Source organism: Ylistrum balloti, unplaced genomic scaffold (assembly GCF_031769215.1).
Source record: "Ylistrum balloti isolate Yb309-2 unplaced genomic scaffold, AGI_CSIRO_Ybal_v1 Utg371580, whole genome shotgun sequence".
Lineage (NCBI taxonomy): Eukaryota > Metazoa > Mollusca > Bivalvia > Pectinida > Pectinidae > Ylistrum > Ylistrum balloti.
The window spans coordinates 154796-175489 of record NW_026782812.1 but is presented as its reverse complement, the minus strand read 5'-3'; the positions used below and the strand labels follow the sequence as shown (position 1 = coordinate 175489).

General features: G+C 38.8%; 1 protein-coding gene across 1 annotated transcript; it reads right to left on the bottom strand.

Moving 5' to 3' along the window:
* Nucleotides 1–1903: 1903 nt before the first annotated feature.
* On the bottom strand, nucleotides 1904–14392 carry LOC132563085 (uncharacterized). Its single transcript, XM_060227843.1, has 3 exons — nucleotides 14210–14392; nucleotides 6100–6370; nucleotides 1904–2546 (listed from the first exon to the last, which is right to left on the bottom strand). Exons 1-3 carry the CDS (start codon nucleotides 14390–14392, stop codon nucleotides 1906–1908), a joined length of 1095 nt encoding a protein of 364 aa, XP_060083826.1. The 3' UTR covers nucleotides 1904–1905.
* Between the last annotated feature and the right edge of the window lie 6302 nt (nucleotides 14393–20694).

The window sequence follows — 20694 nt, the reverse complement described above, 5'->3', positions numbered from 1 at the left end:
CCTATAATACTTCCTAAGAAGGCCCGGCCAGCTGATTTGCTCATCGCTAACACACTGGAAGCCGCTCCCTTCTCTGTGTTTACCCTTGCCCCCTGGGAGGGGCCTCCTTATGGCTGCCTTTAAAAGGCGAGTTAGGCGATGCTCCTCATCCTCCTGGTCATTCATAGCAGCTCGAGCTTTTTGCATATAAACCAGAGCTAAACGCAAAAACTTAACGTTGAAAAAATACACCAAGGGTACACCATAATACGCCGTCATTCGACGGGCGTATAAAAACAAAAAAAGGAAGTATTAACTGGTTTATATAATGAAATCGGACAGTATCTGAATTTTGACCAATCAGAAGCCAGGACTGCGTTGCCATAGTAACAGTCTGGAAAGTACCTAATGTGTGAAATTATTTGCTTGATATATTAACATCATTTGACCAAGTTTGAATAAAATCGGTGAAATAACTGAGGAGTATACCCCCCCCCCCCCCCAACTTCGTTGCGGGGGGGTATAATGAACAATTTTAGATAGAGCCATCTCATGTAATTGTAAAATTGTCAATGGGAACAATAGCATATATTATTTTATTATGTCTCGGGCATCAAACCAACACAAAGTAGCAACAGTAGTGGCTCTAGTTTTCATTCCAACAGTGGACAGGGACTAGGTAATTACCAGCAGACAGAAATGTCTCACAAGGGAAGGAGGCTAGTGTCCGAGAAGACCAATTCACACTGTTCCAGGAAACTCTCTCACGGGATATCTTCAAGGAAGGCCAAGATGGTGAAAGAGACTCATCAACACCATCTCAGTTCATTGGAAATATTCGTATGTCTGACCAGCCCATCTTAGTTCCAAAGACAGTTGATGAGTACGAGAGTACTTTTGCCGATAAACAACACACCAAGCATGATCTTAGTTCTGAAGAAAGTGGTTTGAACGAGGACAGTAATTGAAAGTCAGATTAACAAAATGTTACTGTAAAAAAGGTTTCACCGGGAGCTCTTTTATCCAAGGACGGACATGTCGGACAAAGTGCAGACTGTGATAACTGATGATGTGAAAACCATGGCATCAATGTCGTAAAGTCATTTACAAAAATTATTTTATTCTTTGATTGTAATCAATGTTCTTAGAAAAAAACGAAGATCAATTTTATGCAAACCTGTTGCTATTTGTCTTCAGTTATTAAACTTTTTAAAAAAAAAATTCATGTTGTTGCAATTTATGTTCTGACATTTGTTGCTTTAAACCTAATAAACTTGTTACTGATTTGTCTGGATATATTGATATAGACAACAGCAATAGTATTCATGCCTACTTTCTTATTTCTAATAGTCCCATAACCTATTACACGTTGTTATCTGTGCGTCTATTTCCATGACTTTAATAAGATTATTACTTCCTTTAATTGCTTTACATCATCATTCTTCTTATTTCCAGCATATCACAAGCAAATAGGCATTAATTTATTGTGCACTGTAACAGAACACTGTTATCCCCTGGAAGAGCAATATTGCGACATGCCGAATAAGTTCTTAGGTGGTTGAGGCTCAGGAATTCGAACCTAGAAAAAGCAATTCTGGCAAAAAGAATTAGAAGAGGTCAGATGTAGTGTCGAAGTTCAATCTAAGAAAACCTCATAGGGATTTCAACTGTTAATGAATTGCTTTAGTGTATGTTTTATATCATTTGACCAAGTTTGAATAAAATCGGTGAAATAACTGAGGAGTATACCCCCCCCCAGTATTGAAATAATTGAATAATGATATTTGTACTTAAGTTTGATTCAATGACGTTTACTGTTCATGAATGTAAATTTTTCATTTTTTTCATATCTGAATACTGACAATTTCTGATAATGACTCATATATAACATATTTTGTGAAATAATATTGATTTTAATGTTCACTTTTACACCGTTGTCAAGACTTCGTTGTAGATACTTGAAAAGAGCATTTCCATGTCCGCCACAAGAGAATGTTCCCTCAACTCGAAGTATTTTCTCTCAAACCTCACTTTGTCTTCAGCTACGATGCATCTCTCTAGAAGTGCCTGATTCGTGCATATCAAGACACCCACAGCTGAGCCTTGCTTGATTGCTGCTGGCATTAGCATATATCTCAATTGAGATATCGATTGCGGATATAACAACCTCCCTTTTTTTATTTCAATAAGCAAGTGTTCTCTGGATGTGCTTTCAAGAACTATGTCTGGTACGAACTTGAAGACTTGATTAGTAATACAATCAATGTCCTTTAAAGGAGCTTTATAATTGCGAGGTGAATGTCTTGTCGCCGCAGATTCACTTTGCTTGGCAGGAGATTGCATTGGTGACGAGTCGGAATCACTGTCCTCAAATGTAACTTCAAAGGCTAATTCCCTAACTGATGGCTCGTTGACAGTTGCGGTACCACCAATATTCACCGCTTTGACTGAGGTGTCTGAGCTGAATAGTTGTGCAAGGAGACCATGTATCATTGATCTGCCCCGGGAGTTGGACATATCCGAGATAAAGCCTTGTGTAATTGTTTGTTGGTCTATGGATAATACATCTGAAAAGAATAGAAAGAACAAAGAATCAACAGATGTTTAATTTGGTTGCTGTATATTAGGCAGTACCCTCACATTTCTGTAGTGTAGTGGCAACTCAGTTGACAATATTTGAATTTCAACAATTAAAATTGAAAATGGAGGCAGAATAAGAATACAAATAGCCTTTTAACTTGCTTTAATATAGATATATTGCTGTAAAGTTCCAAGTCTGATGTGTATAAATAAAGAGAACAGCGTTCCGATATCCCCCGCCGCCCCAATTTTTTTTCTGCTATTGTTTGAGTTTTCAAAGGCAATATTCCTATACATATTTTGAATTCAACTTTTTTTTTCAAATTTAGAGCGCTAACAAGGATATTTCGTCAATTTTCTAAGTTGAAAAGGGGCATAACTCGCACAAAAATATTCGTTCAGAACTCATCTTCAAACTATCATGAGATATCATTGAGCTAAAGCTACTGTATAAATTTTATCCTAATCGGATGATAAATAAATTTGCTCGAGTGCTAACAAGGATATTTCGTCAAATTTCTAAGTTAACAAGGCATCGCAAGCGATACAAATCCCCTCGCGCCCCACTAAATGAAATCCACTGAGAAGTTCTGATGATGCCCTACAACTTTTTTTCATTACAAATATCCACTTCTATGCTGTAAAGGATAAATTAGTATTATTATTCTAGTGTACAAAAACACTGATTAAGGTTACAACAATTAACACAATGACTATAAAATATCATAATAATAAAAGAACGAATACATAAAATGCCTGAATCTATGATGATTGAAATAAAAGTAATATTTTACTTAGCACTCAGACAACACGTTGAGTGATCTCCCTGTTGCAAATGTCATCACAGCAGTTCTTCAGTAAATTAACAGAGGTTATGTTTTTGAATGAAAATGAAATTGAGCCATGTCAGTGGTTTCTATAATAATTAAAAAACAGGTTACAAACCTAATCTTGTACACTGCACTCCACCATAATGTCCAAATCATATGCAGTGTTGTAACCAATATACCAACTTGTACACACTGCGTGTGAATGAATTTTTTAACAAAGGGAAAGCGGAATAAATAAATGAGTGTTATTAGAAAAGAGAAAACTCTTTAAAAAGAGACACGAGAGTTACGGTTCTTGTGCACTGCATTCCGCCTTGATGCATTTACCATGTGTATTTATCATAACTGTTTGAGAGTTATGCTCCGGACAAGGGAAAAATGAATGTTTTTACAAAGGGGAATAACTCTGTAAAATGGGATGCGAGAGTAACGGTTCTTGCGCACTGCACTCCGCCTTGATGCATTTACCATGTATATGAAGTTTGATGAATTAATCAAGAACAGTTTTGGAGTTATGGTCCGGACAAATATTACAAAGGGGAATAACTCTGTAAAAAGAGACACGAGAGTTACGGTTCTTGTGCACTGCACTCTGCCTTGATGCATTTACCATTTATATGAAGTTTGATGAAATAATCATGAACGGTGTGGGAGTTATGGTCCGGACAAATATTACAAAGGGGAATAACTCTGTAAAAAGAGACACAGGAGTTACAGTTCTTGTGCACTGCACTCCACCTTGATGCTTTTACCATGTATATGAAGTTTGATGAATTAATCATGAACGGTTTAGGAGTTATGGTGCGGACAAATATTACAAAGGGGAATAACTCTGTAAAAAAAGAGACACGGGAGTTACGGTTCTTGTGCACTGCACTCCGCCTTGATGCATTTACCATGTATATGAAGTTTGATGAAATAATCATGAACGGTGTAGGAGTTATGCTCCGGACAAGGGAAAAATGAATGTTTTTACAAAGGGATGCGAGAGTAACGGTTCTTGCGCACTGCACTCTGCCTTGATGCGTTTACCATGTATATGAAGTTTGATGAACGAATCATGAACGGTTTAGGAGTTATGGTCCGGACAAATATGTACGTACTTACGTACGGGCAGATCCCTATATCCCCTCTCCGACTTCGTCGCGAGGGGATAAAAAGGGGCATAACTCTCACAAAAATATTCGGTCAGAATTCATCATCGATCTTATTTGAGATATCATTGAGCTAATTATTTTAAAAGCTACTGTATAAATTTTATTCGGATCAGATGAGAAATAAACTTGCTAGAGTGCTAATAAGGCGGACGGACGCACGGACGGACGGACGGACGCACGGACGGACGGACGGACGCACGGCAATACCATATCCCCGCACTGCGTTGTGGCGGGGGATAATAAACTGTGCATGCATAAGTGAAATTTAGTAGAAATATGTTTGAACACTCACATTTGAAGGTATTTCTCCTTACAAATTATCATGGTGACTTTCAAATATTTTAAGAACAAAGAACAAAGACAGGAAGTTATGTTAAAAGTGCCATCTACAGTTGACCATGTGATATTTCTATAGATCAGATTACTTCTGGTGTGACTGTGGTGTACCGTTTGATCTGATATAATAGACAAACATTTATTGGTGTATCTCTGGTGTAATTAAAAAGAAAACTTTAAGAACTCCCTGTTGTGTATTTCTGGTGTACCCTGTAATCTCAACTTGAATCAAACACCCACTGGTGTATCTGTGGTGTACCCAATAGGAATAAATTTCAGAAGTCCATATGGTGTATCTCTGGTGTACATGTTTTTGCTATGGTATACTTGTGGTGTAGCAGGCTCATTTACATATCTGTAGGTTACTTCTGGTGTACACCTCACATACACCATATTACTACTATCACATAAGAGGCCGCTGGTCGGCCGATTTATCATCTGACGTTATTGTGTCGACTGCGGCCTCTTATTTCCCAAGCACTATTTCTTTGATGCTCGTTCCGCCCTCAAATCAGGGCGGAACGTAAGATTCAATTTTATGTCTATTTATGACTTAATACTTGATGACAACAATGTGTACTTACAGTTTAGGTATTAATTATCCCATATGAACGTCCAAACCATGAATTAACACCATATTAATAATAATATGCTTCGAAACACACTCCTACAACATTAAGCCGCTTCGTTGACCTATCTTTCGAAAATGGCTGCCGCGGTCGGTACAAAATGCGGAATAGAGTATCAAGCGGAATAGTTTGCTAAATATATCACAAACGGGATAGCTTTTTTTTTGCATTGTGTATTCCATTTTTGTATTTACCGAGCAGTCACGTGGTATTTATACTTTCGGTTCTAATGTTGTATCAGCTTATCCACGGAGATGTTAAAATCATTATTTTATGCTGTTTTCTCTTATCAACTTGGATTTTATAATGGATTTTTCAAAGAGAGGTATTAACACGACATCGCTGGTTATTTAAATGTAAGTAAAATTGATAAATAATGCTATAATCGGAACTTTGATTATTGGCCTGTCAGCATCGGGTAAATCGCCTATGGGAAGTTAGAGGTTACACGGCGCCTATCAAAAGTGTCTCGCCGTGTAAAACCTCTAACATTGTTGGAGTAACACCATATATACACCATGTTATGAGGTGTACACCAGAGAAATGTAAGGGTAGACAGATAATATAGAATCACCATAAAACACTTACCGGTAAAATCTGTCTTGTAGTTCCATGATGATGTTTTTTTTTCAAAGTACAAGGATTCAAGAGGCTTCATCATGCTAGTAATAGTCTGTTTTATTTGATCAGGAACATGTTCAGCACTGCTCATTTGACTGTGACTGTGCAGACCCAGCCAGTCTGTTATATCATATACACTCTCGGCTTCTTTGATGCAAACAGGAATCACCGATCTCCAATGCCACTCAGAAATGCCTAGCTTCTGGGCTTTTATTGTGCATGCTGGGAATCGACATTGCTGAAAACAGATATATATTAGTTAGTAAATATGAATGCATAAGATAAAGAAACTAGAGATTTTGTGATTGCGGGCAATCACTGAAGATGCCTCCGCTTAAGAACAATACTGACTGGCAAGGGTGCAGTATGACCTTGATATAACACACGTCAATGTAATACGGGTTTGAATATACTGCAGTTGTTGTATGGCTCCCATTTCTAATCATTTAAACATATTTATGTATATAAAACCTCGATATAACGCGACCTTACTAATAACATGGGCCAATAAGATGGCTCCCAATAAAAGGGTTATAATGAGGTCCTACTGTATTACTGTATCTAGTAAACACATGGTAAAATGATGAAGCGGATTTTCGAAAGCAACATTCCTCATGAATTGAGCCATGTAGGTGTTCAAAAGTTATCAGTTGGAAACCATGAATTCTATAGGAATTTGGTTAAAAGGGGGCATAATTGCGCCAAGAATAGGTGGAAGTAACCAAAATCGAAGTTGACCTGTATATCAGGAATATATAGCTGTGTACCAAATATGAATTGAATCCCTGAAGGCATTCAAAAGTTAACAGTCAGACACCATGAATTTGATAGGAATTTGGTGCAAAAGGGTGAATAACTCCCTCAAATCAATGTTATTGATTTACTATTATTATAGACAAACCCCTGTGGTTCACAGGTGCTCGGGTTATATAATATAGCTAACAAGTTTAGCACCCACACTATACTAATAAATCAAGAAGGTATGAAAGCCGCCATCTTGTTTTTTATAGGAGGCAGCCTGCACGCTCTATTTCATAATCGATTTCGTACTTATCTTGGGCTATCAGGAACTTTCCTGCACTTCAGATCTCTTCAAAAATATTGATTTATTAGTATAGTGGGGGTGCTAAACTTAAGTTAGCTATATTATATAACCCGAGCACCTGTGCTGTGGTTTGCCATTGAAAATGCAAATGGCGGTCTTACAGTTGATGCATAAATTTTAAAACGACATTAGAAAGTATTTCAATCATCAGAAATGCTTCTAATAAGAGAGGGGGATAATTGATTGGAGCCTTACCAGTACATCCAACATTTCTGGTTGGGGTGAATTGTCTACATCGACTGTCACTGGAAGTTTTCGTTTGGCCATGACAGAACTCTCCTACCGGTCTCCCTTGTAATACAGTTAACCGCCGCCTCCCCCGCTAGGTGACGCTACGAGAAAGACAATACTATTGGCGCCAAGACGACTCCCAACGGAAAAAAACAAGATGGAAATTGCTGTTACGAAAGTGAATGCGTGTCTCTGGCCTTCGGTGGTAAGACTTCTTTTGGCAATTGTAGCGTGCAAAAATGTAATTCTTTGCCACTATATCCGAATATTTCATATTTAATTTTTTATTTCGTAAGAAATCTTTTGGCAATTGTAGCGTGCAAAAAAATTTAATTCTTTGCCACTACATCCGATTTTTTTAGCTGGGCGGACACAAAATTGCGAATATTTCGTATATTTCGTAAGAAAGGAATACGTATCCTCGTGTCATGAGTTTTCGACCTAATAAGCATTATAAATATACTCAAATACACTCAAATACACTAAATTATACACTTCACCTAAATTAAGCTTGATTTAACCAAGTGCTACTGTCAGTAGTCAATGACTAAGAAATGAAATACCCCGGTAGTAAGAGACATCCACCCAAATCTACCCAAATCTTCCCAAATCGATAATTCATCTACAACTAATTTAATTAGCCTATTTTTTCCCAAGAATTATAAATAAATAACTAGAAATTGTCATGGACAATTTGACGGGCTTTTCACCTACATTGGCCATCTTGGTTTTGGTAAGAAACGCAATAGCAATCAACAGAAATGTCTACAGAATGGTTTTGTTCAAATCTGATGACTTTGTGCCACTTCACATGTTGGAAATTGCCATTTTACCAATTTTTTTACATAATTGACCCCTATGACCTAAGTTGGTAACCATTGACCTGAACATCTTCTATGTGAAATATCAAGCCTCTAGGTGTTGCAGAACTTTAAGCATTGTCAGCTTAACAGTTTAAACATTATTTATCCCTTTGACCTTGAAAGTGGTCCAAGGTCATTTATATTATCAAACTTGATAACCAGTCATTGTAGGATCTTAATTGTGAAATATCAATCTTCTAATCCTTCTGTAACTCGAGAAGAAGTTTCTCAAATCCATGTTACACTAAATAGCACTTTTTAACTTTTACCCTTACGGAAAACCGGAAGTTGACTGTTTACACAGGTTTTTCTCATTACATTCAAAAGACATTTAAAATCGTATACAACAGGCCAATTTCACCTCCTTGTCACTTTTGATCATTGAGAAATACATATTTTCATTCTTTTTTACATATTTGACCCCTGTGACCTTGAATGTAGGTCAAGGTCATTTATATTATCAAAGTTGATTACCAGTCATCCCAGGAACTTACTTGTGAAATACCAAGCCTCTAGGCCTTCTGGAACTTGAGAAGAAGTTTTTCAAAGCATGTTACTCTAAATAGCACTTTTCAAATTTGTCCCCTACCGAAAACCGGAAGTTGACTTTTTACACGTTTTTTTTTATTACATTCAAAAGACATTGACAACAGTATACTACAGGCCAAATTTCACCTCCTGGTCAGTTTGGATCATTGAGAAATACGTATTTTCAATTTTTGACATGTTTGACCCCTGTGACCTTGAATGTAGGTCAAGGTCATTTATATTAACAAACTTGATTACCAGTCATGCCAGGAGGTTACATGCGAAATATCAAGCCTCTAGGCCTTCTGGAACTTGAGAGGAAGTTTCTAAAAGGATGTCACTCTAAATAGCACTTTTCACCTTTGACCCCTACCGAAAACCGGAAGTTGACTATTTACACAGGTTTTTCAAAATTGCATTCAAGAGACATTTATGACAGTATACTACAGGCCAAATTACAGCTCCTTGTGAGTTATGGTTATTGGAAAATACGTATTTTTATTTTTTTACACATTTGACCCCTGTGACCTTGAATGTAGGTCAAGGTCATTTATATTATCAAATCTGAATACCAGTCATCTTAGAAACTTACCTGTGTAATATCAAAGCTCTAGGCCTTCTGGAACTTGAGAAGAAGTTTTTTAAAGTTGGGTACCCTAAAATGGCCTTTTTCAACTTTGACCCCTAACGAAAACCGAAAGTACACATATTACACAAATTATGTCATGTCAGATGTTATTTATTTTTTATTCTACATAACATATCCAAAGATGAATTCAATACGCTTGGTCATTATGGAGATATTGACGTTAGGTCTAAAATCGGAAATGACGTCATGGCGGCCATTTTGTTTTTTCCAATGAAATTAAAAACACCACCAAATGATAGCATGTATCTGGGGACATCATTTCCATGTCATTTTCATAGAAGAAAACTTTTGGATTTTCTTGTAGAACGAATTTTACGAAATTGTCGGCATTTTGAAAAGATCAAAGGAAATTTTCAAAATGGCGTACAACGAAAACGGTAAGTGTTACAGAAAAACTGAAGACATCTTTTTGGTCAGATTTGCATTCTGCATCGATCCATACAAAGTATTTTTATAAAAATTGAACAATGAAAAATTTTATTTTTTTCTTAAATTCCGGAAAAATGACCCAATGGCGAGCTTTTTTATTAGACATATTTCGTCATAACATGTCATGAGAAAAAGTTAGATATGGCCATTCTCTACTTAAGAATTAAATTGTCATCTCTGTACTATAAACGGTTATTGAGATATGGCTGTTTTAAGGTTTTTCACTTATGACGTCATGGCGGCCATATTGGATTTTTGACCTACTTAAAAAATCTGCATGCACACCTTCAGATATGTACCTATAACATGGTATATAGGTTATATACCTATCTTTTCCAGTTTAAAAAATTAGGACGCCACAAATTTGGGAAGAATAATAATAATAATAATAAGAAGAAGAAGAAGAAGAAGAATAATAAGAAACATAACAAAAACAATAGGTCTTTTCACCAGTTGGTGAAAAGCCCTAATTATAGTATAAATAAAACTTCTCAAATTATCCAAATCTACCCAATCTTTCCAATATTCTCACAAATCTATACTAATTCACCTGAAAGAAGTATAAACCAAATGATTCTAAGAAATGAGATGCAATCTGAGTGAAATGAGATGCTACAAAGAAATCCACCTAAATCTACCCAAATCTTCCCAAATATAACTAATTATAACTAATAACTAATTAACAAAGTTTTATTCAAAAAATATGAGACAGTAAGACAAATTTGTGTTAATCTTTGATTATAGCGCATGTACTTTTAATACCCATCTTAAGAAATTTTAGGAAACTTTAAGAAAAGCATACACAACATTTCAGTATATGACGTGTTGGCAAGCAAAAGTGTGAAAAAGTGAAAAACATAAACCCCTGAAAATACATGTACCGGTAGTAAATTTTGAGTATGTATTGGTACTTCCGCTGACCTCACATTTCATCACTTCAGAGTGACTCATTCATGAGTTGTCCCCCCTGTCTACACCTAAACTTACATTATATATCTATGTCATGTACTGTTTCTTATCTCTTATTTCATGAGTTGTCCCCCCTGTCTACACCTAAACTTACATTATATATCTATGTCATGTACTGTTTCTTATCTCTTATTTCATGAGTTGTCCCCCCTGTCTACAACTAAACTTTTATATCTATGTCATGTACTGTTTCTTATCTCTTATTTCATGAGTTGTCCCCCCTGTCTACAACTAAACTTTTATATCTATGTCATGTACTGTTTCTTATCTCTTATTTCATGAGTTGTCCCCCCTGTCTACAACTAAACTTTTATATCTATGTCATGTACTGTTTCTTATCTCTTATTTCATGAGTTGTCCCCCCTGTCTACAACTAAACTTTTATATCTATGTCATGGTAGCAGAGTACAATTAACAATGGTGTGAACCTGAAAATAAAGGCAGGTCTGAGATACTCAAAGATGGCCGATTAGCCTTGCTCAATACACCTACATATGTATATATTTTTTAAAACTACATTATAAATGAATTTATTTTAGAAGAAAGATTACTTTTTGAAAAAATGTTTTCCTCGGATTTTGGACCTCTGAATACCATGGTTACCACTTCAAAAAATGCCAAAAATTGCAAAAAAACACATTTTCTGACCCAAAATTTGACCCTCGCAGACAGAATTTTTTCTTCTGAAACCTATTTAAAAATAATTATCACTTATCCAGTAACAGAAATACTCACATGTCAACATAGGTCATTCAGATGGATTTTCCACAATATTTACACACGTGCTGAGTACAAAAATGCACTTCCTGTAAAGCTAGCATTTGTTGCGTAGACACCCAGATGAAAATGGCCAAAGCCGTACTTTCGAACCCTATGCAAATTTTTTTTGTCAAAAAATTATGAAGCCCACATAGTCCTCTTCATCATGTATATACCAATTTTAGGGCTGATTTTATTTTTAAATTTTTATACATGTAATATTACAGGGGTTATTTACTGTACAAAAATCACCCATGGCCACCGTAGGGATCTGTACACTGCTACCCATGTACTGTTTCTTATCTCTTATTTCATGAGTTGTCCCCCCTGTCTAGTTCGAATTGACGTATTTTTTTGTGTAAAAATTTTGACGTCATTTGGTGTAAGGTCAAAGGTCAACGGCACTTTATTGGTCCGAAAATGTTCACGAAACGGCCCCCACTAGCTGGTGCTAAAATTAGGTCAAAAAACAGCTTTGTCTGATTTCAACCAAATTTGTGGAAAATATCCCTTTGTGAATATAAATTGATTGTGTGTGCAAAATTTGACTACGTCGTCCCATGGGATCTCTAGTGTTTCTTTGTATGACACCATGTACCAGGTGAGCACCTTAAGGCCCCTTGGGCCTCTTGTTTATATAATATTATATTTTATAAATAATATTTCGTACTTGTAAATAAACAATTTCCTATATAATTTTACCACCTGCACGGGAATACTACGCCAACCTGTATTTCTTCAATTACCAAAGCTCTACAATACTTTTTTTCAGATCGTCCACCGAGGGCGACACACAACCCAAATTCAACAATGTTTGGGTGATGGGCTGTCGGAGAAGATAAACCTGGTCAATTCAGAGATCAAGCCCTTTCCTGAAAAACTCCTGTTGCCATCGAAGAGGGCAGCTGCCTATAAGAGAGCTTATATGCAAGAGATGTAAGTAAACAAGTTTAAATGCAAATGGTCAGCGAGTCTAACGGCAAATGGTCACTATGTCTAATAGCAAATGCTCTAATGGCAAATGGTCAGTGAAACTTGTAGTAACAGCATTGTGACCATTTGCCATTTTAAACTTGTAGTAACGGCATTTTTTAGCTCACCTGGCCCGAAGGGCCAAGTGAGCTTATGGGATACCGCGGCGTCCGTCCGTCCGTCCGTCTGTCTGTCCGTCAACTTTTTTCCCTTTCAATCGCTACTAGTCATGAACGACTCATCAGATTTTGATCAAATTTGGTCAGAAACTTCCTTGGGGGAAGGGGCACAAATGGTGCATAAATGGTGGGTCTTGGCCCCCAGGGGCCTGAGGGGCGGGGCCCAAAAGGGGAAATTTTAAATTCCTACTCCTCCCGTAGGAATGATTGGATTTCACCCAAATTTGGTGTGAAGCATTCTTGGGTGCAGGGGAATAAATGTTGTATAAATGTTGGGTCTTGGCCCCCTAGGGGCTGAGGGACGGGAGGGGCAGTGTCAATAAGGAATATATAGCAAATCCTTTAAAATCCTACTCCTCCGTTAGGAATGATTGGATTTTGCTGAAATTTGATCAGAAGGATGTTTGAGGGATGGGGAACAAATGTTGTATAAATGGTGGCTCTCGGCCCCCAGGGGCCTGAGGGGTGGGGCCCAAAATGGGAAATTATGCAAGTTCTTTAAATTCCTACTCCTCCCGTATAAATGGATGGATTTCACCCAAATTTGGTCTGAAGCATTCTTGGTTGCAGGGGAATCAGTGTTGTATAAATGGTGGGTCTCGGCCTCCTAGGGGCTGAGGGGCAGGAGGGGCAGTGTCAATAAGGAATATATAGCAAATCATGACGGGTGTATTATGTACCCCCTCGTGGAACTCTTGTTAAAATTAGAATAAAAATCTTTTTAATTTGATTTAAATCGAGATTTATAGACTGATTCAAATCATTTAATCAATTTTGCTACTATAGCTATAATCCTTATCTTTGTCATTTTCTTCCAGGGCTCTAGCTGGTCGGACCGTCCCTCTAAAGCGTAGAAAAAGGTATGTTTTGGGACCATATGCTTTTGAAAAGTACAATAAAATCTTATTAATCGACTTAAATCGAGATTTATAGACTGATTCAATTATGCTTTTTAAAATTAGAAAAAAATCTTATTAATTTGACTTAAATCTTTATATAAATTTATTATTAGCTATAATAGTTATATTTTTATTATAACACCCACATGTGGATAATGGCAACTGGCAATTGGCCATTTCATTGCTATAATACTTTTTATAAATCGAGATTTATAGACTGATTCAAATCATTAAATCAATTTTGCTACTATTGTAGAATAGGCAAACATTAACGAATGCAGGCTATCGCAAGGTCTACAACACGGCAGTGAACGGAGCTGTGAAAACCCGTGTGCTCACTGACGCGACAAGCTGTAGACTGACCAACAAAGGTTAGTCGGTGGCCGAGTCGCCCAGGGCATTCTGATTTGACAAGACAACTCGCCCTAGCGAATTACTGCATACTACAGGCACACGACAAGGAGATCCACTTCACCACACTCCCTCCCGTTTACTTTCTTGAAGAGGAACATATCCGTCGTTCCCTCATGGATCCCATCCGGCATCCAGGTGGTAGTCTTCCAGGTACTTAGGTTGTCTCCTCTGCCTACCTGGGGGCTTGATACCTGTTGAACTCTGGGCTTCTTCTTCCTGGAGGCAAGTTTTTGGGGACTGTTCTTGTTGAGAGAACTGCCCATCCTGAGAATACCCAACTGCGAGATTCTTCTCGGGATGAGATTGCCCGGCATTGGATTCGAGTTCGGGGTCAACAGTAAACAGATCAGAGATCAGCACGTTCTCGCTTTCCGAGGAATGTGGCGGCTCATCTTCAACTTTGCTAAGGATTTGGTTCCTGCATCTCTTGAGCCACAGCGGAAACTCGCGATCCTCACACAGCTTGAGGCGGTCATGATGGATAACCTTCTCGGTTTTCCTGTCAGTGAATCTAATGGCAAATGGTCGGTCAGCCTAGTGGCAAATCGTCAGTGGCAAATGGTCGGCCTGTCTAGTGGCAAATCGTCAGTGAATCTGATGGCAAATCAACAGTGAATCAAATGGCAAATGGTCAGCGAATCTAATTGCAAATGGTCAGTTAGTCTAATGGCAAATGGTCGGTCAGTCTAGTTGCAAATCGTCAGTGAATCTAATGGCAAATGTTTGGTCAGTCTAGTGGCAAATCGTCAGTGAATGGCAAATGGTTAGCGAATCTAATGGCAAATGGTCAATTAGTCTAATGGCAAATGGTCGGCCTGTCTAGTGGCAAATCGTCAGTGAATCTGATGGCAAATCAACAGTGAATCAAATGGCAAATGGTCAGCGAATCTAATTGCAAATGGTCAGTTAGTCTAATGGCAAATGGTCGGTCAGTCTAGTGGCAAATCGTCAGTGAATCTAATGGCAAATGGCTGGTAAGTCTACTGTCAAATCGTCAGTGAATCTAAAGGTATATGCTCGGTCAAAGTAGCCAATTGGTCAGCGAATCTAATGGCAAATGGTCAGTGTAATGGCAAATGGTGGGTCAGCCTAATGGCAAATCATCAGTGAATCTAATGGCAAATGTTCGGTCAGTCTAGTGGTAAATCGTCAGTGAATCTAACGGCAAATGGTCAGCGAATCTAATGGCAAATGGTCAGCGAATCTAATGGCAAATGGTCGGTCAGTCTAGTGGCAAATCGTCAGTGAATCTAATGGCAAATGGTCGGTCAGTCTAGTGCCAAATCGTCAGTTAATCTAATGGCAAATGGTCGGTCAGTCTAGTGGCAAATCGTCAGTGGCAAACAAATGGTCGGCCTGTCTAGTGGCAAATCGTCAGTGGCAAACAAATGGTCGGCCTGTCTAGTGGCAAATCGTCAGTGAATCTTATGGCAAATCAACAGTGAATCAAATGGCAAATGGTCAGCGAATCTAATTGCAAATGGTCAGTTAGTCTAATGGCAAATGGTCGGTAAGTCTAGTGGTAAATCGTCAGTGAATCTAACGGCAAATGGTCAGCGAATCTAATGGCAAATGGTCAGCGAATCTAATGGCAAATGGTCAGTTAGTCTAATGGCAAATGGTCGGTCAGTCTAGTTGCAAAATCGTCAGTGAATCTAATGGCATATGCTCGGTCAAAGTAATGCCAATTGGTCAGCGAATGTAATTGCAAATGGTCAGCGAATCTAATGGCAAATGGTCAGTTAGTCTAATGGCAAGTGGACGGTCAGTGTAGTGAAAAATCTTCAGTGAATCTAATGGCATATGCTCGGTCAAAGTAGTGCCAATTGGTCAGCGAATCTAATGGCAAATGGTCAGCGAATCTAATGGCAAATGGTCAGCCTAATGGCAAATGGTGGGTCAGCCTATTGGCAAATGGTCGGCCAGTCTAGTGGCAAATGGTCAGTGAATCTAACGGCAAATCATCAGTGAATCAAATGGCAAATGGTCGGCCAGTCCAGTGGCAAATCGTCAGTGAATCTAATGGCAAATGGTCAGTTAGTCTAATGGCAAATGGTCAGTGAATCTAACGGCAAATCATCAGTGAATCAAATGGCAAATGGTCGGCCAGTCTAGTGGCAAATCGTCAGTGAATCTAATGGCAAATGGTTGGTCAGTCTAGTGGCAAATCGTCAGTGAATCTGATGGCAAATCAACAGTGAATCTAATGGCAAATGGTCAGTTAGTCTAATGGCAAATGGTCGGTCAGTCTAGTGGTAAATCGTCAGTGAATCTAACGGCAAATGGTCAGCGAATCTAATGGCAAATGGTCAGCGAATCTAATGGCAAATGGTCAGTTAGTCTAATGGCAAGTGGACGGTCAGTGTAGTGGCAAATCGTCAGTGAATCTAATGGCATATGCTCGGTCAAAGTAGTACCAATTGGTCAGCGAATCTAATGGCAAATGGTTGGTCAGTCTAGTGGCAAATCGTCAGTGAATCTAATTGCAAATGGTTGGTCAGTCTAGTGGCAAATGGTCAGTGAATCTAACGGCAAATCATCAGTGAATCAAATGGCAAATGGTCGGCCAGTCTAGTGGCAAATCGGCAGTGAATCTGATGGCAAATCAACAGTGAATCAAATGGCAAAAGGTCAGCGAATCTAATTGCAAATGGTCAGTTAGTCTAATGGCAAATGGTGGGTCAGTCTAGTTGCAAATCGTCAGTGAATCTAATGGCAAATGGTCAGCGAATCTAATGGCAAATGGTCAGTTAGTCTAATGGCAAGTGGTCGGTCAGTGTAGTGGCAAATCGTCAGTGAATCTAGTGGCATATGCTCGGTCAAAGTATTGCCAATTGGTCAGCGAATGTAATTGCAAATGGTCAGCGAATCTAATGGCAAATGGTCAGTTAGTCTAATGGCAAGTGGAAGGTCAGTGTAGTGACAAATCTTCAGTGAATCTAATGGCATATACTCGGTCAAAGTAGTGCCAATTGGTCAGCGAATCAAATGGCAAATGATCAGCGAATCTAATGGCAAATGGTCAGCGAATGTAATGGCAAATGGTCGGTCGATCTAGTGGCAAATCGTCAGTGAATCTAATGGCATATGGTCAGCGAATCTAATGGCAAATGGTCAGCGAATCTAATGGCAAATGGTCAGTCTAATGGCAAATGGTGGGTCAGCCTAATGGCAAATGGTCGGCCAGTCTAGTGGCAAATCGTCAGTGAATCTGATGGCAAATCAACAGTGAATCAAATGGCAAATGGTCAGTGAATCTAACGGCAAATCATAAATGAATCAAATGGCAAATGGTCGGCCAGTCTAGTGGCAAATCGTCAGTGAATCTAATGGCAAATGGTTGGTCAGTCTAGTGGCAAATCGTCAGTGAATCTTATGGCAAATCAACAGTGAATCTAATGGCAAATGGTCAGTTAGTCTAATGGCAAATGTTCGGTCAGTCTAGTGGTAAATCGTCAGTGAATCTAACGGCAAATGGTCAGCGAATCTAATGGCAAATGGTCAGTTCGTCTAATGGCAATTAGTCAGCGAATCTAATGGCAAATCGTCAGTTAGTCTAATGGCAAATGGTCAGCAAATCTAATGGCAAATAGTCAGTTAGTCTAATGGCAAATTGCCGTGCAGTCTAGTGGCAAATGGTTAGCGAATATAATAGCAAATGGTCAGCGAATCTAATGGCAAATGGTCGGCAAATCTAATGGCAAATGGTCATTTAGTCTAATGGCAAATGGTCGGTAAGTCTAGTGGCAAATCGTCAGTGGATCTAATGGCAAATAGTCAGCGAAAGTATTGCCAATTGGTCAGCGAATCTAATGGCAAATGGTAGGTTAGTCTAATGGCAAATCGTCAGTGAATCTTATGGTAAATCAACAGTGAATCTACTGGCAAATGGACAGTTAGTCTAGTGGCAAATCGTCAGTGAATCTAATGGCAAATGGTTGGTCAGTCTAGTGGCAAATCGTCAGTGAATCTTATGGTAAATCAACAGTGAATCTACTGGCAAATGGACAGTTAGTCTAGTGGCAAATCGTCAGTGAATCTAATGACAAATGGTCGGTCAGTCCAGTGGCACCTAATGGCAAATGGTCAGCGAATCTAATGGCAAATGGCCAGTGAATCTAATGGCAAATGGTCAGTCAGTCTAGTGGCATATCGTCAGTGCGAATCTAATGGCAAATGGTCAGCGAATCTATTGGCAAATGGTCGATGAATCTAATGGCAAATGGTCAGCGTATCTAATGGCAAATTGTTTCGTAGCCTAATAGCAAATGGTGGGTCAGTATAGTGGCAAATCGTCAGCGAATCTAATGGCAAATGGTCAGTCTAATGGCAAATGGTGGGTCAGCCTAATGGCAAATCGTCAGTGAATCTAATGGCAAATGGTCAGCGAATCTAATGGCAAATGGTCAGTTAATGTAATGACAAATGGTCGGTCAGTCCAGTGGCACCTAATGGCAAATGGTCAGCGAATCTAATGGCAAATGGCCAGTGAATCTAATGGCAAATGGTCAGTCAGTCTAGTGGCATATCGTCAGTGCGAATCTAATGGCAAATGGTCAGCTAATCTATTGGCAAATGGTCGATGAATCTAATGGCAAATGGTCAGCGTATCTAATGGCAAATTGTTTCGTAGCCTAATAGCAAATGGTGGGTCAGTATAGTGGCAAATCGTCAGCGAATCTAATGGCAAATGGTCAGTCTAATGGCAAATGGTCAGTGAATCTAATGGCAAATGGTCAGTGAATCTAATGGCAAATGGTCAGCGAATCTAATGGCAAATGGTCAGTTAATCTAATGGCAAATGGTCGGTCAGTCTAGTGGCAAATCGTCAGTGAATCTAATTGCAAATGATTGGTCAGTGTAGTGGCAAATCATCAGTGAATCTAACGGCAAATCATCAGTGAATCTAATGGCAAATGGTCGGCCAGTCTAGTGGCAAATCGTCAGTGAATCTAATGGCAAATGGATGGTCAGTCTAGTGGCAAATCGTCAGTGAATCTTATGGCAAATCAACAGTGAATCTAATGGCAAATGGTCAGCGAATCTAATGGCAAATGATCAGTTAGTCTAATGGCAAATGGTCGGTCAATCTAGTGGCAAATCGACAGTGAATCTAATGGCAAATGGTCAGCGAATCTAATGGCAAATGGTCAGCGAATCTAATGGCAAATGGTCGGTTAGTCTAATGGCAAGTGGACGGTGAGTGTAGTGGCAAATCGTCAGTGAATCTAATGGCATAAGCTCGGTCAAAGTAGTGCCAATTGGTCAGCGAATCAAATGGCAAATGGTCAGCGAATCTAATGGCAAATGGTCAGTCTAATGGCAAATGGTGGGTCAGCCTAATGGCAAATCGTCAGTGAATCTAATGGCAAATGGTTGGTCAGTCTAGTGGCAAATCGTCAGTGAATCTTATGGCAAATCAACAGTGAATCTAATGGCAAATGGTCAGCGAATCTAATGGCAAATGATCAGTGAATTTAATGGCAATTGGTCAGTGAATCTAATGGCAAATGGTCAGCGAATCTATATGCTCGGTCAAAGTAGTGCCAATTGGTCAGCGAATCTAATGGCAAATGGTCAGCGAATCTAATGGCAAATGGTCAGCGAATCTAATGGCAAATGGTCAGTGAATCTAATGGCAGACCCGTCTAGTGGCCATTTGCCATTAGATTCACTGACGATTTGCCACTAGACTGGCCGACCATTTGCCATTTGATTCACTGATGATTTGCCGTCAGATTCACTGACGATTTCCCACTAGACTGACCAATATAACCCTATGGCAGTGGCACTTTTGCGACCGAAATGTTTGCATTCGGTCTCAAAAGTGCCACTCTCATAGGGTTAGGCTTAAACTTCTTTGATCGATTGCAAGTAAGTAAATTTGCAAAATATTAGACCACTATGCTCATAAGTTTTGATGGAATGAGGTAGTTGCAATTAAAATGAATCTAACCCTATGGCAGCGGCACTTTTGCGACCGAAATGTTACCATTCGGTCTCAAAAGTGCCACTCTCATAGGGTTAGGCTCAAACTTCTTTGATTGATTGCAAGTAAGAAAATTTACAAAATATTAGATATCAATGCTCATAAGTTTTGAAGGAAGAAGCTTAGTACCATTAAAATTAAACTAACCCTATGGCAGTAGCACTTTTGCGACCGAAATGTTTGCATTCGGTCTCAAAAGTGCCACTCTCATAGGGTTAGGCTCAAACTTCTTTGATCGATTGCAAGTAAGTAAATTTGCAAAATATCAGACTACTTTGCTCATAAGTGTTGATGGAATGAGGTAGTTGCAATTAAAATGAATCTAACCATATGGCAGCGGCACTTTTGCGACCGAAATGTTACCATTTGGTCTCAAAAGTGCCACTCTCATAGGGTTAGGCTTAAACGTCTTATATCGATGGCAAGTAAGAAAATTTACAAAATATTAGATATTAATGCTCATAAAGTTTTAAGGAAGAAGCTTAGTACCATTAAAATTAATCTAACCCTATGGCAGTAGCACTTTTGCGACCGAAATGTTTGCATTCGGTCTCAAAAGTGCCACTCTCATAGGGT